At 47.9% G+C, this 27,478-nt stretch overlaps 1 protein-coding gene across 3 annotated transcripts in view; it reads right to left on the bottom strand.

Moving 5' to 3' along the window:
* Positions 1-580: 580 nt before the first annotated feature.
* Positions 581-27,478, bottom strand: part of IPO8 (importin 8) — a 51,299-nt gene continuing 24,401 nt past the window's right edge. For all 3 annotated transcript variants that reach the window (XM_077339954.1, XM_077339955.1, XM_077339956.1), the window contains 14 exons: positions 26,553-26,669; positions 25,591-25,680; positions 23,179-23,344; positions 21,822-21,982; positions 19,712-19,837; positions 19,287-19,353; positions 17,530-17,655; positions 16,294-16,391; positions 14,589-14,684; positions 12,652-12,872; positions 6,682-6,887; positions 4,638-4,856; positions 2,337-2,453; positions 581-1,261 (listed from right to left, as the gene is read on the bottom strand). In XM_077339954.1, coding sequence (XP_077196069.1) covers positions 1,167-1,261; positions 2,337-2,453; positions 4,638-4,856; positions 6,682-6,887; positions 12,652-12,872; positions 14,589-14,684; positions 16,294-16,391; positions 17,530-17,655; positions 19,287-19,353; positions 19,712-19,837; positions 21,822-21,982; positions 23,179-23,344; positions 25,591-25,680; positions 26,553-26,669 — 1,905 coding nt within the window. In that variant the 3' untranslated portion in view covers positions 581-1,166. The remainder of the gene's footprint in view (positions 1,262-2,336; positions 2,454-4,637; positions 4,857-6,681; positions 6,888-12,651; positions 12,873-14,588; positions 14,685-16,293; positions 16,392-17,529; positions 17,656-19,286; positions 19,354-19,711; positions 19,838-21,821; positions 21,983-23,178; positions 23,345-25,590; positions 25,681-26,552; positions 26,670-27,478) is intronic.

The following is a 27,478-nucleotide window of genomic DNA, read 5'->3' as shown; positions in this document are numbered from 1 at the left end:
AGCAATACGAAGCAAATGAAAGGGCTTCACAGGACCCAAATGGAGAGTCCTGTTCTGTCCAAATAGGAACAAGTACAGTGCATAAGGACTGCAAAAGTCAACAGGCTGGCTGCTGGTACGTCAAGCGCTGACTGCAGCTGTCGATTTGAATCCACTTGCTTGGAAGCATAACTGCAGTTTCTGCAGCCTCAATTCTCGAAGCCTTCCAGGGCTTTTGGCTCCGGTAATGCAGCAGTTTTTCTACGAGAGGCAGGTCAGATTCAGCTGGCAGACGGACGACCCGCAAACCTCTGATCCTTTCCAGCAACGTGCAGCCTCCAGGGTGTAGCTCCGGAGCTTACCTTGAGCTCGCAGACGTTAACACTGATGTTCAACAGGTCCGGCTTTTTCGCATGCATGCTCTGGCTTCTTCTGCAATGCATGGTTGGTTCCCATGGCAGATGAAACAGAAGAATGCTGGGAACCTGATGTGTTAAAGGACTCCGAGGGCCTGGTCAGCATTACAGGGGGAAAGGGAAGGAGTCCCTATTTGCATGTTCACCGGGAAAGAATTCTGGCATGGATTCAAGGGACATTCTTGATGACGTGGATATTGTGCTCAACACACACCAGAGTAGAGAAGCAGAGATATTTTTTGTAGCAAACGGCGTGAGGCTCACGACAGTAGACATCTACACAGCTGTCATCGGAAGTGACGGGGGAACGTGGAAAGCTGGGTCTGAATTGTGGCTGTAGATGCCCGTCCTTCAGAAGAAAGAAGAAATCCTATGCACCCCAAAGTTCTTTTGTTCAGGCAACCCATATACAAGAGAAGGCACGATTAATCCAGTGGGCCCTTTCGATTTCACCTGGCAGAAACCTGAGAGATACAAACTCAATCCAATTCCGTACAACTGGTCCCCCCATGTCCTTAGGAGGACTGACGCGGGGAGCAGAGCCTTTCTTTTCAGTCCAACAACTTATAAAAATACCACAAGGATTTATACATTACAGTAGCTGGTTAGAAAGAGTATCCTAGTGTGGGGGAAGAGGGTCAAGAACTGCCTTTCCCCAAGGGGAAATCTTCCAACAGCACCCGGTTGCCTTCCCTTGCTCATTCAACGTCACAAACGTTTTATAGCAAAATGCAATCTCAGACTATTCTGCAGCTATTTTTCCTGCCTGCTTCAGTTGCTGCCTGGAACGCTGCCAAAATTAAATGAGGAGACCATGCCTTTGTTGCCAAATGTGTAGCCCGTTTGCTGTTCTATCCTCTTTGATTCTAGAACGAAAAGAAACGTAGACGTATGTTAAGAAGCATGCGGGAAAATCTGTCGTGTAGCACCCACCTTCAAAGATAGGCTGAAATCTGAAATCTTCTTGGAGATGTACATTCAAGGACACTGACCTCTCGACATGCCCACGCAGAGAGAGGATTCAGAGGGAGAGCGATTGACCTCATCAGAATTTTCAGTGTTCCAGATTCTCCCCACTGCTCCCCCTAGAACAGTGGTCCCCAACCCATGGGCCGCGGCCCATTGCCGGGCCGCAAAGGCCATGGCGCCGGGTTGTGGCTCCCTCTCCCCGCCCCCCCGCAGTAAAAAACTTCCCAGGCCGCAAGCTTGAGGCCCGGGAAGTTTCTTACTGCGGGAGGGGGGCGAGAGGGAATCAGGGCCGCACATGCGCACATGCACCATGCGCAGCCGGGCATGCGTGATGCGCGGGCACGGGCCACATGCGCAGCTTGCGCAGGCGGGCAGTTGCCCTGCCGGTCCCCAGCCTCAAAAAGGTTGGGGACCACTGCCTTAGAACACGTGTGGCCAAACTGTGGCTCGCCCATGAGACCCGCCAGCACGAGCCCAAATGGCAGTGGCTCATGGGAATTGTAGTCCATGAACATCTAGAGAGCCACAGTTTGGCCATCCTGCATGGGAAGAATTCTCTGTCCATGGAGCTTGTATAAAAAAGGGGTGCCTACTATATGATTCTATGCTTCTGTGGCTACAATTTCCAGTGTCTCCATCCCTCCCTGAGACTAATGAATGTCGATACCCTGAAAATCTGGTCTGTCTCTTAAGCAGGGGTTGCCAAACTGCAGCTCACCAGATGTCTATGGACTACAATTACCATGAGCTGTTTGCCAGGAAAGGGACTGGGTCTGTTCTCCCTCTGACGACGGGCTGCCCTCTCGGGTCAAAGACCTATCCCTCCCTGAGGGTCACCACAATGGGCACAAACCAATACTTGGCCATGCTGGCGACAACTGTTTGAGAATATCCCTGCCCTGTCCGCAGGTAGGATTTGGGCATGCTTTGTGCGCCGCCCCCCTGGCCACCTGCTCCAAAGGGAAGACTGACCTGAGGAGGTCCTCCGGTGTTCGGCTAATGCGCAGATTTCCTGCAGCTGCGTCTTCTGATCGTTGCTGAGCGGCGCTGTCAGCAGGTGGTACCAGGGTGCGTCTCGGCTCTGTACCGCTGTCAACACACAAGCGAAGGCCTGCTGTTAAGAACTTCGGGAAGGCAAGGCGGAGACGTGACCAGCCAAAGCCCTTTAGTGAAGAGCAGCTAGACTCCAGTCCGCGAGCTCCTTAGAGACCAATACGATTCGGGGGGTATAAGGTAGCTGATGAAGAGAGCTTTGGAGTTATGAATGTCTATACCTCGAAAATCTGGTTTGTCTCTAAAGCAGGGGTGGCCAAAACTGCGGGTCTCCAGACGTCCATGGACTACAATTACCATGAGCTCCTGCCAGCTGGCAGGAGCTCATGGTAATTGTAGTCCATGGACGTCTGGAGACCCGCAGTTTGGCCACCCCTGCTCTAAAGTGCTACTGGACTGGTCTCCAGCAAACCAACACAGCTACCCTGAAATTAGCAGCTGTTAAAGAGTGGAGAATCTTCAGCCATTGTGCATTCCTCTATGCACACCCTGGTTTAACATACCGGGCATTTTATTTTCAGCAACAGAATTTTGTAGTCAGCCTCCACTTGGATAAGCGTAGGCCTTGTTTTCTTCATTTCCATCCCGCCCTGACCTCCACAAAGACCAGGATGTGTGACGTCCAAATCTCAAGAAAACCTCATGTGTCAACTGAGAAGCACGGAGGAGACTTGCCCAAAGCAAACCAGTGACTTCGGAGCCAAGCAGATATTTATTCATTTCCTGGATGAATTTGGATCCTGCCTTTAACCTCACAACAACCCAGTGAGGTAGGCTAGGCTGAGGGTGTCTGGGAGCCAGCTTGGTGTAGTGGTTAGGAGTGGTGGCTTCTAATCTGGAGAGCCGCTCCTCCACATGCAGCCAGCTGGGTAACCTTTGGCTAGTCACAATCCCGTTAGAGCTGTTCTCACAGAGCTCGCTCAGCCCCAACTACCTCACTGAGTATTCTGTTGTGGGGAGAGGAAGGGAAGGTCATTGTAAGCTGCTTTGAGACTCCTCCAGGCAGTGAAAAGCAGGGTATAAAAACCAACCTTTTTTCTTCAGACTGCTTCAAGATCGTGCAAAGCTTCCATGGCAGAGTGGGGTTTCGAATGTGGGTCTCCCAGATCCTATTCCAAAGCTCTGGGCACATCGACCACACTGACTCTATCTGGGATTTGGACCTGTCTTCGATGCAAAATGCAATGCAGTCTAACGTTTGAGCCCAGTGGCACCTTTAAGACCAACAAGGGTTAATGCTGGGTATCAGTTTTGGGTACAATGTGAAGAAGTATGCGTGCACAAGCAACTGTCTAACTGGCAGCAACTTTCTAAATTTTCAAGCATGTATTTTCGCCTTGTTGTCAGGCAAGGCAGCCAGGTGTGGGTCTGGAGTAGAAGAGCTAGACTGAGGTCTGTTGCCACCTTCAAGGCTAAGAAGATTTCCAAGGTATGAGTTTTGGAGAGACTAATGAACCTGGAAATCAAGCTTATACCATCGAAATTTTGTCGTTCTTTAAGGTGCTACTGGACTCAAAACTTGCTAGAGAGCCAGCATGGTGTAGTCGTTAGGAATGGCAGCTTCTAATCTGGTGAGCTGGGTCTGATTCCCCGCTCCTCCTCCACATGCAGCCAGCTGGGTGGCCTTGGGCTTGTCACAGCCTTGATAGTGCTGATTTCACAAAGCAATCCTGTCAGAAGCTCACTCACCTCACAGGGTGCCTATTGTGCAGAGAGGAGCGGAAGGCAATTATAAGCCTCTTTGAGACTCCTTCTGCTCCTCCTCCTCTAGCCCCCCTAACAAAACACCTTAAAAAGAACGTGGGAGGAATTAGCACACAGAAAGCACAAGCTCTGTCGATGGCCTATGACCTTAACAGCAGCCTCCTTGGGGACAAGAGGAAAGAACAGACGGTGCTAGTTCAATCACAGACCGATGGTCTTTTCCGGGGGGTGGGGAGGGCGGAGCGCCAGCCTGAAGTATGGGTTTTCTCAAGCCTCTTGGGGAAAAACAGATCAAAGAAATTGCCAGCTACAGTGGTCTCTCTTTCTCTTCACTTCAATCAGAGCTTCCTCCCGAAGCAGAGAGAGAAAAACAATTTTTTTTTTTGAAGGCACAGCAGGCTGAGTCAGTTTGTGGAATGTCTGGCAATTTTTACCCGAGGCAACCTAGGAAACAGGCACAGAAGGCAGAAGCAGGGAAAGGTTTTCTTTCCTGTGCCTTCTCAAACACAGGCATACCTAAGAGCGCCTGGGTGAAGAACTGGTATTCGTCCACGCCCCCTTCCAGGTCTATCGGGGTGCTGAAGCCTTCCAAAGCGGTCTCTTCCAGTGCGTCGTCATCCCAATCATCATCGTCATCGTCATCTTCCTCGCCCGCATCGCCGCCGCCCCCAGCCTGGTTCTCCTGCATTTCCTGGTTGATTTCATTCGTCTCCTCTTCATCGCTTTGTATCTCTTCTGAAAGTTCAAGCAGACACAGCCTTTTGAAAGGACACAGCCCTTTAACAGTTCCCCAAAGTATTCGTGTTCGGGAGAAGCCACTGTTTCTTGGACCAAAAGCTGAGTTGGGTTTAAGTCTGCTTCTAAATTAGCGGCACCCTCCAAAAACACAGGAGGCTATTAGCACCCCTCCAGTTAACAACCTGCATGAAAGAGACCCAAGAAAAAGAGCATGCGTTCGTGATTAAGGAATGTCAGCAAGACTTCGTGGTCCAGCCCTTGAGCATAAAGGACTGTGTGGGAGAGAAAGCAGATTTAACACCCTCCAAGTAGAGCCCTTTAACTTTGCCCATAAACAAGGCCAGATTTTCCAAGACAGCCTAACTAGGCTTCAGCCTAGGACCTCAAGATCAAGAGGGGCCTATATTCCACATTTTTTATAAAGGTTAGTACCAATCACAACATGTTTCATTTAACATATTGATATATATCACAGAGTGTGGCACAGAGTGGTAAGGCAGCTGAAATGCTACCTGAAGCTCTGCCCATGAGGCTGGGAGTTCAATCCCAGCAGCCGGCTCAAGGTTGACTCAGCCTTCCATCCTTCCGAGGTCGATAAAATGAGGACCCAGCTTGCTGGGGGGTAAACGGTAATGACTGGGGAAGGCACTGGCAAACCACCCCTTATTGAGTCTGCCATGAAAACGCTAGAGGGCGTGACCCCAAGGGTCAGACATGACTCGGTGCTTGCACAGGGGATACCTTTACCTTTTATATATCATAGTAATGATGTATTTTACTATCTCTCATGTAATTTATAAACTTAAAAATGGGAGGTGAAAGGGCCACATAAGTGGAATAGCCTAGGGCCTCTTTTCATGTAAATCTGGCCCTGCGCACAAACAGTTGCTATTCGTCAGGGAAGGAAAAATAAGGCTGGGTTTGGGGGCACTGCTGACGTGAGGACAATCTTTCAGGCGCCAGATTCACTCTGGTCAGATATCTTGCCAGAGGGAAGGAAGCTGGGCCCTGTGTCTTTGCATGCCTCCTTCAAGGTCCTTGCGATATTTCTCCCCCATCTCTCAGTTCACTTAATTGCCCGGTAGGTTTTGTAATTAAAACAGAACATCTCTTGGAAGAGAATATCAAGGCAGCTGGCAAACCAAACAGCTAAAGACCACTGAAGCGACCTCAAAGCGGCAGTAAAACAGCCAGGCGAGAGATGTGAACAATGCTCTTGGGACAAAGAACGGGTATCTGCTGAATTCCTGTGGGGAGTTCAACAAATGAGGGGGGGGGCACAGCAGATGAGACCCTGTGATCACAGACCTATTTTCAGAATGTGGAAGCCCAGAGGGCAGAGTAGTGTGCTTAGCTGACTGGCAGGCTCATATAGGAGCATTTGTTCCTTGAAGCATGAAGCCAGCATGGCGCAGAGGTTAAGAGTGGCAATCTCTAATCTGGAGGGCCAGGTTTGATTCCCTGCTCCATGTACTGGGTGACCCTGGGCTAATCACAGCTCAGTGCTCTCTCAGCCCCACCTACCTCACAGTGTATCTGTCGCAGGGAGAGGAAGGGAAGGCACTTGTAAGCCGCTTTGAGATTCCTTCGGGTAGCAAAAAGTGGGGTATAAAACCCAAGTCTTCTTCAAAACACAATCCCTCCCTCAATATGAACTTTTGCATGTCATAATCACAAGCCGTTTGCTAGCAGTGGAATAATTAGCAGAGGAGACGTCGTAGCAGGCTGCTGCTGACAATCACAAACCTTTGCCCTCTAATACCTTCTTCCTTTAAAAGTGTGCAAAATAGAATTTTGGGGTGTGTTTTTTTGTTTTGTTTACCATTATCCTCTGCCTCGTTCTTCTCTGCTTTAGCGTGCTCTTCATGCTCCGAATGCTGCCGGATGGCGCAGACTTGCTTGAGGCCCAGAAACAGCAGGAGAACCGATGGGACTATCTGGGCGGCCACGGCATCGACAGCGGGAGGGCGGCTGGGGAGTCCTATGAGGATGCTCAGCCCTATGATGCACATCTTCCTGTCGTGAAGCCTAAGCACAAAGACAAAGAGAGCTGGCAAAATTGGTCGGCCCAATAGAGGACAAGGGAGAATTCTGCAAGGAACTGCCCCTCCCCCCCGTCCTTCAAAGTCAATCAGGGAGGCTCTGCTCTGATTCCACCCCCTCGCGGGGAAAGATCCGTGAGCCCTCAGAGCAGGACCTTCTCAGGGGTGGCACCGCAGCTGCAGAAGAGACGCCGCTGAAGAATCTTGACAGGCAACACGGTTATTTAAAGATTTACAGGTGATCAATCCCTTAAATGCTACTGCCATTTGCATTTTATTGAATTTTGTTTCCATTTGTTATGTTGGGTGATTTCTGATTGGGTTCCTGTTTTCATTTTCTTAAAAGGGAGGCTGATCCTAACATTAGTAAAAAAAAAAATTAAATAACTAAAGGGATGGCCGATATGTGAACGCTGAACTGCAGATGGTTTCTCTTGGTGGGGGAATCAGGAAGAAAGAAAAACTCCATATGGCAGCACATGACCTTCAGAGAGCCAGGGGGGATGGGGACGAAGGACTCACTGCAGACTCTTTGTCACCTTTTAAGTTCCCAAGACAGCCAGACTACCCTATGAGTGATCTTATAATTCTGGGACCCCCCCACACACTACTCCCCCCCTCCCAAGGGAAACAAGGGATGGCCCCTGCTTCATATGAGGTGAATGGCAGCTGCTGTTGTAAGGCAGTTTTCCAAGCCCCAGATAGGGCTGGCTGGAGGGGCCACAGCAGCCAGCTCCTCTACTTCTCCACCTTGAATTGGAGGCATGGGGCCATGGGTGATGGGGGCCCCTCAGCGCAGGTCCTGGGTCAGCTGCCCCAAGAGCTTCCAGGCAAAGACCACGCTTGGTCCAGGAATGGGGCTGTGGCTCAGTAGGGGGCATATCCTTGGGAGGCAAACGGTCCCAGGTTCTGTCCCTGGCATCTCCACCTGAGGGATCTGGGCGTAGGTGATGCAGAAGATCTCTGCCTGTGACGCTGGCCGTTTGAGTGAACAATGCTGATTTGGATGGACCAAGGGTCGGATTCAGTAGAAGGTAGTGTGTTCGTGGACTGCTCTGAGCTCCAATGGGAACCGGGCAGCAGTTCTTTGCTTTCGTCACCCTATGTCTTCAAGACAGCATGGCCAATGAAAGAGACTGTAGCCAAAGTGCACAAACCAGGATGAATCAGGAAGTATCCCCTACTCTGCAAGAATTCAAGTCAAGTGGCACAGTGCATGGAGGGAAGGAAGGGAAGGCGTTTGGGTAGGGGAGATGGAAGGTTCCCCCACCCCATAGGAAAGATCTACTGTGCAGCAACTCTAGACATCAGCATTCCTTAGGGAGAGATCAAGGTCTATGTCCTCCCAGCTCTTCCTGCTTTCTGTCTCCTCCATCCACAACCTTCCTGCCTAGTTCTCACCTGGCCACAATGTCAGGTCCAATAGAAGGTGGGGAAAATTCATTCCAGGTTTGCAAGGGAGGTTCTCAAATCCATTATGGCACCTGTCAGCCCTCAAAGGAAACCTGGCCCATTGGGCAAACCTATGGGAACTACCAACCTGTGGCCCTGCCAAGTTGCTTTCTGCAAGCCCACCTTCCCACCTGGGCTGGAGCCTTCAGAAACCTCAAGATACAAAAGTCCAAACTATGGGAAGGAACAGGGATGTGCAGACCCTAGAAACATGCACATCATCATCACAGCCTACGAGAGGACCATGAAAGGTGCAGTTGTCCAGCGATGGAGGAACATAGAAGGGAATAAGAATTATCATTTGCGCTTTTCACCAACCGTGTGGGAAAATGGAGAGGCAATTTGGAATATTGACGAAGGAAACAGATTTTCAAAGCCTCTTGAAGGTCACGTGGGAGATCAGAGAGGATTCTGGAATTGCCGTTTTGGGGGCTGAATGTTGTGTTGCTACCTTATTAACCTGCATAGCCAGTGACATCCTAAGGGGGTGTTCTTTAACGGTTGCCGTTTCAGAGAATAATCGGCGAAAGGTCTGCAGCTAAACAAACACAAATACGTTAACTAATGAGGTGGATGTCCTGCCCTCTGCTGAATTATAACGACATGGGAGCCGCTATAAATCTGATGGGGAAAATAATTTGAGTTGGCTCGAGACAAGGAAGAAAGAATCGAAATGGGCAGAAAGGACTTGGCAAATGGGAACAATAAACAGTGAGTTATTGGAGGGTGGGAGCCAGGGAGGGTTGAAAATGAAAGACTCTGGATGCTGCTTTTTATTGAACAGAACTATTAACGTTCAAGGAGGGTGCCTCAGTGACGCATTAAATTAATGGCGCGACCAAGATTAAAAAGGAAAGATGCCGCAAACCCTTTATTTAAGAAAGAGAAGAATTCAAAAGGCCCTTCATGTAACTCACAAAGGGATTCGCAGCATTGGGGGGGGGGAGGGGGAGGAATACACTTTGGGGCACATGAGACTAAGTAACTCAAAAATAGGCTCTCTTAGTCAGAGAGATGACAGAAAGGCAGCTGAAAGAACCTTCAAGGGCTCACAGTGGGCAGGGAGAAGCCATTGTTTGCAGCGCATGAAACAGTGCGCCATGGGCTAGAGATCTCGCATCTGTCTCCATTTTAGGATGCTTCTCGGCACCTTTTTGTGCCACGTGGCCAGCTGCTTTTAAAATTAAAAGGGCTTCAAAAGCAGTTTGGGAAGCTGGCCGTGAAAAGTCAAAATCCCACAGGGCACGTCCGGTCCGCGTTCTCTGGCTCCCAGCCAGGTTCTTTCTACACCCCATGTTTGTTCACAGCTTTATGAAGCACGACGGTTCTGTTAGCGATGATGAAGCATAAAACTACCCAAAGCAATTCTGTCTACCCAGCAAGGCCATTGTGATAGATGATGGTGATGAAGATGAGGATGAAGATGATGTTGAAGAAGAAGATGAAGCAGAAGCAGCAGCAGCTGCTGCTCCTAAAACAGCAAAAGACTTCCTCTCTGTCCGGGTGTCAGTCCAATAAGGCAATAAGTCAGGGGTGCCCAAACGGTGGCTCTCCAGATGTCCATGAACTACAATTCCCATGAGCCCCTGCCAGCATATTGGTGGCAGGGACTCATGGGAATCGTAATCCACGGACATCTGGAGACCCACTTTAGCCACCCCTGACTTATCCCCTGGTCCCTTTAGCTCATGGGTAGTCAAACTGCGGCCCTCCAGATGTCCATGGACTACAATTCCCATGAGCCCCTGCCAGCGAATGCTGGCAGGGGCTTGTGGGAATTGTAGTCCATGGACATCTGGAGGGCCGCAGTTTGACTACCCCTGCTTTAGCTGGAGAGGCCAACGCTGAGCAGGCGTCCTCAACCAGGGTTTTGTGAAACCTTGGGGTTTCTTGACAGCCTTGCAAGGGTATCCCGAATGGGTGCGAGTTAATATTAAATATATATTTTAAAATTTGTTAAACATTTATTGGGTGATACAACCATATATTTTCATGTTGACCCGCCCCTCCTTCCCAAAATGACCAATGATGGACCCGGAGGAGGGATGGGGAGGGGAGCTGCCACACCTGGGGTCTCAGCAGCTAAGAAAGAGCCCTTGGTCCAAGGCTACGGTCCATCCTTTACCCCTTATTACCCCCCCCCCCAATCAACTAGTCATGGAACAAATATCCTAGGGAGAAAAAGGAAAACTTGAATGCTTCCCCCAGCATTTGCATTCTGCATCTGACTTGCTCTGGGAAGTTGGATCCCCCCCGCGCGCACACACACACACACACAGCATGCGATGAAGTCATTTTACTGCACACGTACCAGAGCAGTAAATGTCATGTTAAAACTACATTTACGGCATGCTGTAATGCTTTGCAGTTATGTAACACCAACTCCAAGACAAGAGGAAATATTACTAGCCGTCAAGACCGCAGCAGTAATTAATGGCTTCTACTTCTCATTAAACGCTTCTGCCGAGACAGCAGCCAAGAAACAGCGTAACTGTCTACGGCTCTTTCTCCGTAACCATCTTTAAAAAATAAAACTCAGCAAGTTTGGCACCCTACGGCTTCCGACGCAACCGGAAATTTCTCGGTTCAGATACCGGTGGCCCTATTTAAATGTAACAGTGTGCAAAATGGAGAAAGTCCATAGCAGCACATGGGAACATCAGAAGACCTTGACCAGATGCAAAACCCTGAGGGCATACATTAGCCACATGCATGCTCTTGTGCATGTTTATTTAAACATTTATACCCTGCGTTACCTCCTTGGGCTCGAGGTATCAAACAATGCCACAACTCAGCGACAAGGACAGACGTTATAACGGGCCCGTTAACAAAGCACAAATTAATACACAGATCTAAAAGCGCTCGTGATTTAACACATACAATTGACGCTCAAAGGCGGGGCACTAACACAGCTAAATCTGCTGGTATGATTTGCTCCCCAAAACGAAAAGGAGAAAATATCCTGAGCCAAACAAAAGTCAAGAACCTAAAAAGGTCAACATCAGGGATATGAACACAAGCCTATAGAGAAGAGGTGGCCAAACCATGGCTCTTCAAATGCCCATGGACTACAATCCCCATGAGCCCCTGCCAGCACATGCTGGCAGGGGCTCATGGGGATTGTAGTCCATGGGCATTTGCAGAGCCACGGTTTGGCGGCCCCTGCTAGAGGGTGGAACACAATTTAGGAAAGAAATATATTACCAGTATTTATTAATCAAGTTAAAAACCCAAGGCTTTTAGCACAGCCTCAATAAACTTAGCCAATACATACATATTAATGCCTCCACTGACCAATGTATTTCGGCATTACCGTCTTCATCAATGGTCAGGCATCAAATAAAACCAGCCTACGTAAAATATACAGTAAATACAATCGTTGTTATAGCCACTTGGCTCCTTTACGTAAATATATGCAAGACACTATGGACCTGCAGTCAGTCCTATAGACCAGAAGGTCAGATATTTGAGGCCTAAGGCCCTTTTAGTGTCCAGTAAGTGTCTTGTTGTCAGGAGATGATCTTCATCAAGAGCATGTGGCAATTTACTCCCCACCCACTCCTCTCTTGCGTGCCTTCCTATATGTGGCAAGCCAAAGATGCCCTTCTTACCTATTCTGGCAGACTTTCCAAAGGACCGGGCTGACCACGAAAATGCCTGGGCCGGGGGGGGGGGGCAGTGATTCCGGGACCCCATCCTTCACCCTTGCTTCGGGTCCCAGAATTACTAAGATTGCCCCAGGGTGTCTTGGGAACTTGAACTTGGGATCTTGAATGGTGTCAAAGTGTCTGCAACAAGTCCCCCCTGCCCCCCGGGCTCGCTGAAGGTCAAAAACTCCCCCACGGAGTTTTTCTTTTTTCCTGATTTCCCCACTTTCTGCAGTTCATAATACACATTCAGGCCATCCCTTTAATTATTGTTTTTTACAAATGTTAGGATCAGTCTCCCTTTTAAGAAAATGCCCAAGATGCCACCGAGTTGCAACTGACTTATTGCGACCCTGTCAACTTTTTATTATTTTATTATATTTATATACTGCCCTCCCCGAGGGCTCAGGGCCGTTTTCAAAACAAGAGAGGTTCAGAGGCAGCCCTCCATCACCTACCTCTGCGTCCCCCCTTTGGCGGGGGGGAGGGGAGTCCCCCGCCAAATACCAGCTGGGGCCAGCCTTGCTTAACTTCCGAGATCCAGCAAGATCCGGCTAGCCTGGGCCCTCTGAATCAGAGTTCTTATGCTTCTCAGATGTACTCCCCCCCTCCTCAGAAAAAGAACCCCCCTCCCTCCCGTTGGATGCTTACCCAAGGAAACAGTCGGTGTCGTTCATCCACTGGTTGATAAACTGTGCAGTGATGGGCTCGGGGTTGTGGGGAAACCGGATGTTCTCTAGGGTGTGGAAAAGCAGCTCGGGGTTGTAGTAAAGGGCGGCTATGGCAACCTGGAGGCACATGGTGCGAAGCTCGCTGGTTTTAACCCCTCGCGTTAAGCGCTCCAGAACAGCTTCTACGAAGAGTGGAATGCACTGGAGATAGAAAGTAAGGAGAAAAGCAGTGGGGGGGGGGGGGAGAGGAACACACAGGGAGACAATTTCAAAGAAACATCCAGACGTCCAGCAAGACGGTCCCCTTGACTCCTTATCTAAACTGGAAGGGATTAACTGTCCCTATGTCTTTTCTTTTTCGCTTCTCGACAAACTTCAGTTTGCAATTCAAAAGAGGTTTGTTCTCCTCAGACAAAAGATACTCCCATGTATTTATTCCATCTTTTTCTCTAAGGAAACCCAGGACACTGTATACCGTGGTTCTCTCCTTCCCATTTTATCCTCACGAAAGCCCCATGAAGGAATACGTGGCTGCCCCAGGGTCACTGGGCAAGCACCCATGGCAGAAAGAGAATGAAAATGGTCAACGGACATCAGGGATAAATGGGGAAAACCAGCAATTTGGATTTGTTTGTATTCACTGGTGATAAATGACAGAGATACTTGCTAATAGAGCAGATTTTGAATATATCTTGGGGAAATGCCCCGAACGTACCTGAAATTACCAGCTACAGAATGCTGATGAATCTTGCCGTTAATAATAAGAAACCCCCAGAGCAGAAGAGATGTGTGAGACTGGTGGGATGGAAGGGCAGGGGGCTCGTGAGGGCAAGGAGGCTGGGTTCTAAAAGGAGGCTGGCCCACAAAAATCTTGGGCTCAAGATTTCTAGTATCTCTTAAAAGGACTTGAGGGTGGGGGAGGAGTCCAAAACTTGGCATGAACACTGAGGGTATCTACAGCCTTCCCTTTCACCCTTTACAGGGGCTCATTCTACACGGCTGGTAGGAATGCAAGCATGTGCTCAGGATCTGCCTCAGGAATCTCTCGGACTGCCTGCTCTCCAGAATCCACTATCACTTTGCCAGCATCCTGCCTAGTTGTCTGCAGGTCTCTTTATCCATTCTCCCCTCCGAAAAATGCATCAAGGCTATCCTTCTAGATGCCCCCCTTAGAACATAATTCCCTGTTTGAGCCATTTTTAATCAAGTCCCAGCCATCTTTTATGGAATCCTTTGGAAGTAAAACACCCAGAGCGCCACCTGGTGGATTTGTTCCCTTTGCAAGCCAAAAATCGGCCGGTTTGTCAGAGGAAGGATGATTTGAAGGGAGAAGACTCCAGTAGGTCCCCCCCCAACTCCTCCCTGCAAGCGTGAGTCCTTTCCCTCCTCTACCCTCCCAGCCCGCTGGATTCCCTCCCTGCTCTCTAGGGTCCACCTACCTCTCACTACAGTCCAGTTCCCAATACCCCTGCCACTTTCCTCCTGCCCCACCATCAGGTGCCAGCAGACAAAGGCACGGCCTCCTCCCTCTCAGACCTTACAAGGGTATTCCAGAAAGTGCTTCTCACATTGTCAGAAGGGTCCCTGGAAGCAGAGCCATTGCTGACCGCCACCAGCAGAAAGCGAGGGAAAAGCCCTCCCCTTGTCCTCCCAGCTCAGCATGGCTTCTGCTCCAGGTGATGCAAGAAGCCTTGCCTAAAAAGCCTCTCAGTGAGCCTGGAGGAATGACTGGGGCTGGTTTGTCTGCATTGGCTGGAAGGCAGCCAGGGGACAGGCTCGACCACTCAGGATGAGCCTCACTTCCCCTAGGGGCTCTGGCTGTTGGCAGTCCCCTGTTCTCCTGGATGGGAGAGAACACAGCCAAGTCCTGCCTTCTGATGTACACAGGACGGGGAGAAGTTGTATTGCGGAGGTTACCTGGTCGATCCCCCTCCCTTTGCACTGCAGAACGATGACCTCTAAGAGCTTGGCAGCATGACACTCTGCATCTTCACCTGCGTCCCCGGTTAACACCTGGCAACAAAACCAAGAAGAATTTAGAGCAGCACTTTGGTTTGCAGCTCGCCGGGAAGACAAACAATGCTCCTTGTGTAGATTTAAACAGGGGTTGTGGAACCAGCCCTGGCCGACCAGGAAACTTAGGTGGCAAACGTGAATAGGTCAATGGAATTTGTGTTACAGCATGGCAACCTGGAATAGATGGATAGTAAGAGCAACCCAACTGGGACAAAATGGGAAGAAACTGAACAGGTTTCCTTAACAAGTTGTGAACGGTGACCCCCTGGAGCTCGCTTCACATTTATCATTTATCCCTAACTTTTCTTCCCAACCAGGATTCACAGTGACTAACAACACTGCTCTGCCTTCCTCCCACTTTACCTGCACCACCACCCCATTGTGAGATAAGTGAGGCCAAATGTGTGTAACTGACCCAGGGACATCCTGGGAGAATGGGGAATCTAACCAGGGTCTTCTAGACTGACATCCAATGACTGGACATTCTTGACTTAAAAACCCCCCCCAAAAAAAGAACAGCAATTAACAGATCATAGTCTCATATTTACATATGATCAGGGTTCTAAAAAGATTCCCTTATACTCCAGTTACCCATGGAAACCATGCACTGACTCACAGCTTTAAGTTTTTAAGTTTAAAAGAAAGTCTCTAGTCCTTTTCATTGTAGAGTTAAAGGGGGGGGGGATGCAGCCAGAGATTATGTGAGGAATGATATCAGCTAGCTAACAGGGAAAAACATTTCAGTCAGAATAGTTCAGCAGTGGAATGCACTGCCTAAGGAGGTGGTGACCTCCCCCTCACTGGCAGTCTTCAAGCAAAGATTGGATACACACTTCTCTTGGATGCTTTAGGATGCTTTGGGCTGATCCTGCCTTGAGCAGGGGGTTGGACTAGATGGCCTGTATGGCCCCTTCCAACTCTATGACTCTAAAATGGCTGCCTCAGGAGGTGGTGAGCTCCCCCTCACTGGCAGTCTTCAAGCAGTGGCTGGACAAATACGTATCCTGGATGCTTTAGGCTGATCCTGCATTGAGTAGAGGGTTGGACTAGATGGCCTGGGTGGCCCCTTCCACTCTATGATTCTACGACTCTATATCCTATTGTAACTTCACAAGGAAAAGGGGTAGAGGTATACCCTTTTTAAACTTGAAAGCTGTGAATGTATATTAGATCGTTGTAATGTTAGAGTGATCTAGGAACTTCTGGGTTTTTTTTTAAAGCCTTCATTAGGCTCAACACTAGGTTTGTCATCCTTCATAAATCTTATATGTGCACCCCATGGAACCCCTGGATTCTGATCCTGCATGGATCGAGTGTGGAGAGAAAGGCAAAAGCTGGACAAATTCTCATCCTTTCTTCCTACTCCCCAGAGGAAGGCTGTGACAACAACACCAGGAATGGAGGAGCAAAACCTATACTTGGGTACACTTTGTGAATTCGTGTTGATACCCAGGGAAGTCCGGTAGGGCGATGGAAGCTTTCTACGAGGAAAAATTACATACCAGCACAGGCCTCAAGTTACATCCAATGATAACTTTTCAATTCACATTCATGCCTATTGCAGGGATTCAACTGATAAGGAACTTAAGAAAATGCATGCACTCACCTTTTTACACATAGCATAAATTATTTCTAAATGTTTGGGATTTGACAGTAAAGTATCTGTGTCAACAGTGATGTAGTTGTGTAAAAGAGGCATCATATCTAGAAGAAGACAAGGAGATCATTTTGAAAAAAGGAAAACTGAACAAGGTTTACATTTTAAAAACCCAGTTACCCACCAATTTCACGTGTGGTTGCAGAGAAGCCTTCTAGCATGAACCTGCGGCCCATCGAGGCATCCCTGGCCCCCCCAGAATAAAAAGTCTCGTGCATACAATATCACGTGAAGGCTCTTTAAATGGAGTCCATGCAGTAAACCATAATTATGTGCCATTGTTCCTGCAATAATGCTCACCCTGTCATGCTCTACTTATATTTGGAAAGAAATCTGTTAGAAGACTGGCTATGCTTATGTCTGCGTGCCCCACAATGGGTAACTCGGCACAGAAATCAGCTGCCTGAGAATCTCAGCTTTCACTTGCACAAAAAGCAAGGAAAAAAAGGCATGCCAAGGCAGTGTGGTCAATCCCTGCTGAGATGAATTAATGCGTAAGAGTCTCAGAGCTGATGGGGGTGAGGAGGAGGGCCTCCCTTGCCCCTTCTCCATGACTACAATGGAATATATAGCACAAAATAACAGAAATCGTGCCACTCTTATTCACAGTCTCAGAATCCAGACTGTCGAGGCACTAAACTTTAAGAAAGAGAGTTGGTTTTTATACTCTGCTTTTCTCTACCAGAAGTTTCAAAATGGCTGACAATCACCTTCCCTTCCTCTCCCCGTGAGGGAGGTGAGGCTGAGAGAACTCCAATGTTAACTGCTCTGTGAGAGCAGCACTATCAGGGCTGTGATGAGCCCAAAGTCACCCAGCTGGCTGCCTGTGGGAGGAGCAGGAAATCAAACCCAGCTCACCAGATTAGAAACTGCTGCTCTTAACCATTACACCACGCTGGCTGAGGCCTTTTCTCCAGCCAGAAAAAGAAATCCTGAAAATGACTATTCAGTGTACATTCTGCCCTAAACGTCTGGCATCCAAGAGTGAATCAAGCTAGTTTTTGCTCCACTGGAACAGCCGAGACGCGATGACATCTGATACACTCCATCATTGCTTTCCAAATGCTCATGCGCCAGCATCGGTCTTTTCGACAAGTCGCGTGGGTGAATCTACGGCTTCACGGTCTCTGAGGTTGCTATAACATCCATCAATTCCCCTCCAGAACAGGCTGCATAGCTCATTACCTGCAAAGTACTCAAAGTAGTCCTGCTGAAACACTTCGTACAAGACGCCCAGAAGCTGCCACATTTGCGGCGAGACCAAATGGCAGGTCAAGCTGTACGCCAGAGAGAGGATTTCTTCGTAGAACTCTGGAAGAGAGAAGACAAAAATGGAGGAGGCCAAAAAATGGAGCCTCGCAAATTGCACGTTGGAGCCGTGTTAGTGCCCTATGCGGTGATTTTGAGTCTTCCAATGCACTGTACGATCTCTCAACATCATTATCGCCATTGCAATAGCGAGGATCACCAGTTTGTGTGTGCTGAGCGCATTCTGTTTCCGTTGGCTGCAGTGGACAGGACACGCAGTAATGGGTTTAAACTACAAGTACAACGATATAGGCTAGATGTCAGGAAAAAAAATTTCACAGTCAGAGTAGTTCAGCAGTGGGATAGGCTGCCTAAGGAGGTGGTGAGCTCCCCCTCACTGGCAGTCTTCAAGCAAAGGTTGGATACACACTTCTCTTGGATGCTTTAGGATGCTTTGGGCTGATCTTGCGTAGAGCAGAGTTGGTTTCTATACTAGATGGCCCCTTCCAACTCTATGATTCTATGATTCTATGTTTCAAGGCAAAAAGTTAAGGGCAGAAAAATTAAGCATTGAGACAGGTTTCTCCCTGCTAAAATTCCACAGAATGTTGAACGGCCGTAACAGCAAGTCTCCACAGCCTCAGCCCTGGCTCCAAAACCATCTGTGGATTCTGAGCCTGCCTGCCCACCTGGAGAGTTCGAAACTGAAGGAGGGAGCCACAGAGAACTGTGCTAGAAACCACAGCTGTGAGACAGCTGCCTTTCAGTGGAGGGGGGGGGGGACAAGGGAAGCCCCCAGGTGGGGTGGGATAAGGAATGCAGGAGCTAGTACAGGAGTGGCCAAACTCCTCTCCAGATGTCCATGGATTACAATTATTACGATCCCCTGCCACTACTATGCTGGCAGGGGTTCATGGTAATTGTAGTCCATCTGGAGAGCCACAGTTTGGCCACCCCTGAGCTAGTGCATTCTGCCAAGCTGACTGCTGGACTCTGACTTCTTTAAACTACTGAAACTCTGTCCAGATGCTTTGAAGCAGTTGGGAAGGGACAGTCCCCTTTAGAAACAGAGGAAGCCGCAGCAAATTAGTACAGGTCACACCGGGCTGCTGCTCATTCCAGGGCACTGGGAAGAAGGAAACAGCAACTCTCTCAGAAGTTTTGCAGTGAGTTATTTTTGGGCCTGGTGACGAATCATTGCTGTGGTGAGTTACTGATCTTTTCTTATTTTTTCCTTTTCAAAGTGATGCAAAACGGAGCCATGCTAACGTGCCTAAGATCATAAAAGAAGTTTGTGGCAAAGGAACACTCTGAACCTAAGTCCTCCTGATACCGGCTTGACCTTCAGCATCCCTGGAGAAGGACAAATTGGCAGGGTGGGCAACCAACTGTCCTGGCAGTTTCCTTTTAATCGGGCCTGGCACCAGCCCTGCATTCAACAGAAAGCAGGGCTAATGTAGCCCTTTCTGCAACGTTAGAATAAGAAGGGTGTTCCCCTCCCCCTATTTGAGCCAATTTGCAACAGCTTTCGTTTCAAGCCAAAATCTGACGCCGGAGCAGAGGACGAGAAGCTGCGCTCCCCACTACCTTAGCTCGAAAAATGCCACGCTTTTCATTCCTTGCCGGACTCCACAACCGAAACATAAAACGCAACCCAGTTATACATTCTCAAAGGCCGTCTTTTTAAACCGTACCTATTACACGCTTCTGCAAGACGAGGCCGATGATCTGCAAGCAAATGCTTTCCAACTGCTGAGTAACCTGCAGGAAATGGAGCAAAACACGACTGCCGATGTAAAATTCGCACACTTAGAATGACAGCCCCCCAAAAAAGGCTTTCTGTAGAACTTCCTTTAAGGTGCTCTAAATCAGGGGTAGTCAACCTGTGGTCCTCCAGATGTCCATGGACTACAATTCCCATGAGCCCCTGCCAGCAAACGCTGGCAGGGGCTCGTGGGAATTGTAGTCCATGGACATCTGGAGGACCACAGGTTGACTACCCCTGCTCTAAATTACTACCAGCTGAAAGCTACCCACAGGCTGGGGCTGGATCTGCCACGAGAGCCTTTAGAGTAGCCCATTTGGTCTGCCCTGTTTTCGAACGATGGGGACAACTAACCTCTTTGTGGTCCTGCACAACGGTCAGGATGGTGTCGATGGTGTGGAGGATCCCCATGGCCATGACGGTCTTATCCTCCATTTCTTCGTATTCTTCACTCTGAAGCACTTTGCCAAATATCTCTGCCTGAGGAAAAGGAAATCAGAGAAGCAGCGTGTATCCTGGGCTGTGTCCTCTGCAAATCCTCTGGAATTGTCACTCCTGGACCTTGTGCAATTAATATTTATGCAGTGCTTTCTATTCCCTAGCCCAGGGGTGGCCAAGCTGTGGCTCTCCAGGTGTCCACGAGCCTCTGCCAGCAGCAATTTGTTGCATGATGCTGGCAAGGGCTCATGGGAATTGTAGTCCATGGACATCTGGAGAACCACAGTTTGGCCATCCCTGCTCTAGCCAAATACCTGTTCCCAAAATATCACCAGTTGAAGCCTACAAGTCAAAGATGGAAAGAGAAAGGGGAACAGCAATGCAAAGAGCAAGTAAGTGAGAGAAAGTGCAGCCTCACAACACTGAATACACACAAGGCCAAAAGACTGCAAGCTTCGCACAATAGTGTGGGTCTTTTAGGTAGTTTGTGTCAAATCATTGGGGGCTTTCGGGTTTTCATGGCAAAAGACATTCAGTGGTGGTTTGCCAATGCCTGCTGTATAATAATTATTGTAATAATTTAGCAGAAAAAAATTAAAATAATTTAATTAGTAATATTTTAATTATATGCCCAATCTAGTTAGCTCAGGGCGGGTAACATCAAAATTAAAAACATACAATTTCAGTAATTACAAAATGCACAGTAAGATTATTAGAATTAGGTTTTTAAATTAAATTACAAACTACCCTCTTGTTGTGATTAGAATGGGGGGGGAGGGGCTTGGTTCAATGATTAGGCAGATTTTTCTTAGATAGAAGAGTTGGTTTTTAAACCCAAGAGTTGTTCTTCTCTACCTCATGGACTCTCAAAGCAGCTTACCTTCTTTTCCCCACAACAGACACCCTGAGGTACATGGGGCTGAGAGAGCTCAGACAGAACTGCTCTGTGAGAACAGCTCTAAAAGAACTGTGACAAGCCCAAGGCCACCCAGCTGGCTGCATGTGGGGGAGCAGGGAATCAAACCCAGCTCGACAGATTAGAGGCTGCCATTCTTAAACACTGCACCAAGATGGCTCTTAGATGTTCTCAGACAGAGAGCCCAGCATATTGTTGATGCTAATCTCCTGGCTACAAACATAGGCCTGGTGGAACAGCAGAGCCACTCTGGTATTCCTCGGTAGTCTCCCGAAAAAATACTGACCAGGGCTGACCCTACTTAGCTTCTAAGATCCAATGAGATGAGGCTAGCCTGGGTTCTCTAGGTCAGAACTTTTGGTAGACAGTATCTTGCAATGATTAGAAGAAGTGTTGGCTTTTAGATGCCACTTTTGTCTACCAGAAAGAGGCTTCCATTCGCCTTCCCTTTCCTCTCCCCACAACAGACGCCCTGTGAGGGAGGTGGGGCTGAGAGAGCCCTGATATTACTGAAGAAGAAGAGTTGGTTCTTATATGCCGCTTTTCTCTACCCAAAGAAGTCTCAAAGCAGCTTACAGTCGCCTTCCCTTTCCTCTCCCCACAACAGACACTCAGTGAGGTGGGTGAGGCTGAGAGAGCCCTGATATTACTGAAAAAGAAGAAGAGTTGGTTCTTATATGCAGCTTTTCTCTACCCAAAGAAGTCTCAAAGCAGCTTACAGTTGCCTTCCCCACAACAGACACCCAGTGAGGTGGGTGAGGCTGAGAGAGCCCTGATATCACTGCTCAGTCAGAACAGTTTTATCAGTGCTGTGGTGAGCCCAAGGTCACCCAGCTGGCTGCATGTGGGGGAGTGCGGAACCGAACTCAGCTCTCTAGATTAGAACCCGCCACTCTTAACCACCACACCAAGATGGCTCTCCAGATTAGAAGTCGCCGCTCCAGATTAGTCTCAGTGCTGAACTAGAAAAAAAGAAGCAGCTAAAATTGCCATGTTCCAAATACCTGAACGTGAAAGCCAGCTCCCGGGGTCCCGTCATGTTTGAGCATGGCCAGAGGAAGCTGCTTTCCATAATATAAACTTTGTTGAAACAAACCCCGGGAGTCTCACCAGGTGCTGTGTCATTTCCACAGCAATGGATGCCACCTCCTGGCTGTATTCGCAGATGAGCTTCTGGATGACGTTGGTGAGATCGTCGTTCTCAGTCTCCCGGATGACAAGCAGCAGCTCCTGCATCACCGGCCGGATGTAGGGCTTAACGTATTCTTTTGCTAAAGAGGCAAAGAAGCGTATTCAAAAACAGGAGGAGGAGAGAAGGGAGGCACAACCAGGACGTTTATGTGTCCGGGGGGGGGGGGGGGGGAATGCAGCGATTCCTTGAAAAAAACTGAGGCCCCTTAAAAGGACAGCAGCATGATAGTGTGCCAGGTCAGCAAATCGGTCCATTTCTTCTTCTTAAGGATAAGGAGAGACATTAGATCAGGGGTAGTCAAACTGCGGCCCTCCAGATGTCCATGGACTACAATTCGCTGGCAGGGGCTCCTGGGAATTGTAGTCCATGGACATCTGGAGGGCCGCAGTTTGACTACCCCTGCAGTAGATGGAAGGCAAGAGGGAGAAAATGTAGACCTGTGTGTGGAGCTGACAACTTCATGCACCCAACTGCAACACCCCCAAATCCCCTTCTCCATAAAGTTACACAGGAAAATAGTGACCCATCAGATCCATATTAGGGCAATGCACCACTCTTGAGCATCACCTCATACTTATTGGCATGCTTAACAATCAACAAACTACAGATAACCGCAAATTTTGTAGAGGCTTTTTTTCCAGGCGTTTAAATAATAGATTTCACAGATGGAGAGCAAAAAGAAAGTGACAGGATGAGAAAAAAGCTCCAACCTACCAGCAGCAGCATAAAAGTTTAATTAATAAATAGTAAATAAACCTGGTTCGTAAAGAAGTCCACCGAAGAATGAAGACAAAATAAGGGAAAAAAGAAGGAAAGATGGCCAGCAACTGCCAAGATCAGAAACACATATTTAAACCGGGTACCCTGGGAAAGCTAAGCCAATGGCGAGCAGGGAAATAAAGCCAATGGCGAGCAAGGAAATAAAGCCAATGGCGAGCAGGGAAATAAAGCCAATGCCACGAAAGGAAATAAAGCCAATGGCATGCAGGGAAATAAAGCCAATACCAAGCAAGGAAATAAAGCCAATGCCGAGCAGGGAAATAAAGCCAATGGCGAGCAGGGAAATAAAGCCAGTGCCACAAAGGGAAATAAAGCCAATGGCGAGCAAGGAAATAAAGCCAATGCCAAGCAAGGAAATAAAGCCAATGCCAAGCAGGGAAATAAAGCCAATGCCACGAAAGGAAATAAAGCCAATGGCAAACAGGGAAATAAAGCCAATGCTAAGCAAGGAAATAAAGCCAATGCAGAGCAGAGAAACAAAACAAACCCCCAAACCTTGTTCTTGGTGGCTTATTAACAACTGCAGCGCTATGGCAGCCTCGACTTTGACAGGCATCTCTTTGTCGTCAATCAGGCTCTTCTTCGCTAGCTCGACAGCATTCCTCAGGTTGAGTTCATTGTGGAACTTGAGTGTGCTGAATGAATGAAGAGTCCAGCAAGACTGCAACAACCCCAAGAAGAAAGCGGATCACCCACGGCTGCAATGCTCACACAAACCGTCAATGGAGTTACACTTCTGTTTCTTTATCCATAGTCTTTTTCTCACTGGGACTCAAGGTAGAAACAGTGCAGAATCTTGTCCTTCTCCTAGCTTTTTTAGCTTGGGTTTTCCTGCTGGGAGCTCTAAATACTCAATCTGAAGAAGGGGTTTCTTGCACCTGAAAACTTGCTTAACTGCTTTGTGGTGGTTTAACCTGGGCCCCATCAAGGTCTAGCCTTGTTGGAGTCTCGTGACTTTTATTTTTTTGAACGGTCCAACCTGACTGCCTACAACTTCATTTAACGGTATGCTATTGTGGCGCAGAGTGGTAAGGCAGCAGACATGCAGTCTGAAAGCTCTGCCCATGAGGCTGGAAGTTTGATCCCAGCAGCCAGCTCAAGGTTGACTCAGCCTTCCATCCTTCCGAGGTCGGTAAAATGAGTACCCAGCTTGCTGGGGGGTAAACGGTCATGACTGGGGAAGGCACTGGCAAACCACCCCGTATTGAGTCTGCCATGAAAACGCTAGAGGGCGTCACCCCAAGGGTCAGACATGATCCGGTGCTTGCACAGGGGGATACCTTTACCTTTACCTTTATTCTTTATAGATTCGAGCACTCCGAGTTTATAACGTTTTCAACTGGGGGGCCTATGGAATTTGTGGGGGAAATCCCATCTTCCACCTGTCACCAAACCCAGGGCCAGTCCTGGCTCTACCCCTTGGAGCTCGGCTGCCGTGGTAGCAGTGTCTGGGAGTCATTCCAAACCCACACCAGGCTTCCAGAATCTGCTGCAGCTATCCCCAGACCTGACGTGGCTCCCAATGGCCATGGCAGTCAACATTTTGCACAAATCTGGAGGGGTCCCCCCAGCTGACACTCTGTTTAGTGTCAGTGTGCCCCCAATCCACAGATTTAGATATCCGCAGATGGGAACCAGACTTTGCTATTATATAGATATCCTATCTCACGACTCTGAACAAGGAGCAATATTACGCACATGCATAACTGATTAAGATGCAAAGTTATATTAGAATTAAGTCAAATACAATATTGAACACTGTCTCTGATGAAGATAAAATAATATTTGGTTTGGCAGACACACTTTAATGGTTGCTTAAGTTCATTTCCTCATCCATAGTTATTAGGAAAAGGTTTGTTTCTGGTATGGCTGAGGAATCCTCATTGTAGCCCAGGCATCATTCTTGTTTCATTTCATCCATTTCACCTGGTGACAGCAATCTTTTACCTATGTTTCAGGATTTTAACTGATTTCTTTCTCACTATGCATTGTGGACAAAATGACACTGTGGTTATTTGTTACCCAGCGTGATGTGGATTTTATGCTTTTGTTTGTTTGGTTGTTATGACTTCCACTTCAACAGTAAACTATTGATTGATGTTGGCAAATCTTGGGTTAACACACAAACATACACGGTTTGAATCAGTTTGGTCAGTTTTTATATATTTTTTTAAAAGACCCTGCAATGGGCCTGGGGGTCCTTCTTTATCTTTCTAGCTTATGCTCTTTCTTCTACATCAAGTGTTGCTCTGTGAAGACTCTCTTCAAAAGCATTTTTGAAGCCCAGTTCTAAAAAGGCATTTAAACCAGCTAAAATGACAGCCAAAAGGGGAATGCAAAACAGGTGCACACAGTCCGTGCTCCAGCGCTAAGCTTCAAACGCCTTCTGAAAAAGCCGGGTCTCAACTGATAATTTAGAAGCTCGAAGAGAGACAGCCTCAAAAGCTTCCATTGGAGGTGAATTCCCAGAACAGACTCCAAAGGGCCCTGTCATTCTAAATCATCAGCTGCCAGCCGCTCATTCTGTGGTCCTTCCAGCAATGACAGACGTTGAAAAAGATACCAGACCTGACATGGGGGCTCTGAGGGTTGGATTTACAGGAGAAAGAAGACAACAGTAAGGAAGCCAACACCATGGTTATCTGGTGGCAGTGGTCTCTACATCCCTCAAGAGAATGGACAGAAAATACAAGCACATGAGCTAGCAATTTCTGAAGAGGATAAGTGGAAGGAGTAACACAGGTGTGGCCAACAGGTGCAGGTGGCTCAGGGGAGGAGCCCACTCCCTGACAGCTTCCACCGCAAATTGTTGGGATTTTTTTTTTTTTGCAATAACTGAAACAGATGCTCTTGACTGACGTTCAATATAAAATCAAACCCCCAAAGAATAATGCTCCAAGCACTTACCCTTGCTCTTAAATACCCAAGGTTGGACATGAACAACGGGAAGACATGATTTTGTAGCATCAGCTCCATCTGATCCTTGAATATACTCTTCTGGAAAACAATGTTCACAGTCAGAGTAGTTCAGCAGTGGAATTGGCTGCCTAAGGAGGCGGTGAGCTCCCCTTCACGGGCAGTCTTCGAGCAGCGGCTGGGCAGACACTTATCCTGGATGTTTTAGGCTGATCCTGCATTGAGCAGAGGGTTGGACTAGATGGCCCATATGCCCCTTCCAACTCTATGATTCTATGAAAGCAAACCAGGTTGTGCTGGAAGCTGTGGCTGCTATTGGAATGGGTTGCCTAAGGAGGTGGCGAGCTCCCCCTCACTGGCAATCTTTAAGCAGTGGCTGGACAGAGACTTATCCTGGATGCTTGAGGCTGATCCTGCATTGTTTGGCCCCTTCCAGCTATTCTATTCTATTCTATTCTATTCTATTCTATTCTATTCTATTCTATTCTATTCTATTCTATTCTATTCTATTCTATTCTATTCTATTCTATTCTATTCTATTCTATTCTATTCTATTCTATTTCTATTTCTATTTCTATTCCTATTCCTATTCCTATTCCTATTCCTATTCCTATTTCTATTTCTATTTCTATTTCTATTTCTATTTTTATTTCTATTCCACAAGTTGCTGGACAGCTCTTTTTCACAATATATTTTGACAGTGCAAGTGCACTCTTTGGTCACACCGGTGAATGAAGCCGGCACAAAGAACAAATATGAGAACATACAGAATACGGATTCTGGGGGTACTGATCAATCCCTTATAAATACAAATATTTTATCAGAAATAGGCAAGTGCATTGTGGTTTTCTCCACTGCTTTTTCAATATCTTTCCACCCTCTGGTATCAACAAGCAAAACTGCATCTTTGAAGGCAGTGACAGACATTTTCCATTTGGCTTCATCCATATTACCTTCAAAAGAATGTCTGCTAAAGATCCAATCACATGCAACGCCCCATCTTTCTTCCTCGGGTCAGCGCTGGGTTCAGTGAGGATCTGATAGCAAAATGCCATCATTTTGGGCAACACCTAGAGCAGCGGCATGAAAACAAACATAATTTCAGCCAGGAAATGTCACCTGTGATCCCTAGCAAAGCAAGAACATCAAGGCTGCTTTGTTGGTAAGGACCTAGATAACTGAGATTCCCCTCCTCGCCCTACAGAGAGTGAGAATTCCATTCTAACCCTACAGTTTTGCATCAGCCAATGCCCTGGAAAGGCAGCAGAGAAACTCAAGACCTCAGATCTGGGCAAGTGACAAACAAGTTGACCACAGGGATAGCAAACACATGTCAAAAGGGAGGGAAAGATGATAGGCAGCAGGGCCTTGGAAAAGCAGTGCAGGGTAAAGAAATTCCCAATTATTCTTATGTACATTGTTGTTTTCCTGGCTTAACATACACTGTATTTTGTAAGTGGGGGGACAACTCAAGATGGCATTCAAGCAGCTGTGTTTGTAAAAAGCTGCTATGTTATCTAATTTAACACTCCCTTTTTACTTTAATGGGATACTTTTAACCAGCATAAACAACTGCTGAAAAGAATCAATATATTTTGTAAGCCTCAGATTTAGAGTGCTCCTTGTGCTGGACATTGTGAGCTGCTCAGAGCATCCCGCACGCTTGGCGACCGCAGTTAAGCATGACTAAGATTTGAGACTCCAGGGGACTGGGGCATTTTAGTGGCTGGCCTGTCAGGTTATGGAGACCCGGGGTCAAACCCCTGCTCAGCCACAGATCTCACTGAATAACCCTTGGGCCAGCCACTCTGCCCTTCAGCCCAGGGTTCTACAGGGTTCTGGAAGAAGAAACCATGAAAGGGAAGATGGAAAAGTTACA

Source organism: Paroedura picta, chromosome 5, assembly GCF_049243985.1.
Source record: "Paroedura picta isolate Pp20150507F chromosome 5, Ppicta_v3.0, whole genome shotgun sequence".
NCBI lineage: Eukaryota > Metazoa > Chordata > Lepidosauria > Squamata > Gekkonidae > Paroedura > Paroedura picta.
This window is presented reverse-complemented; position numbering and strand designations above follow the sequence as displayed.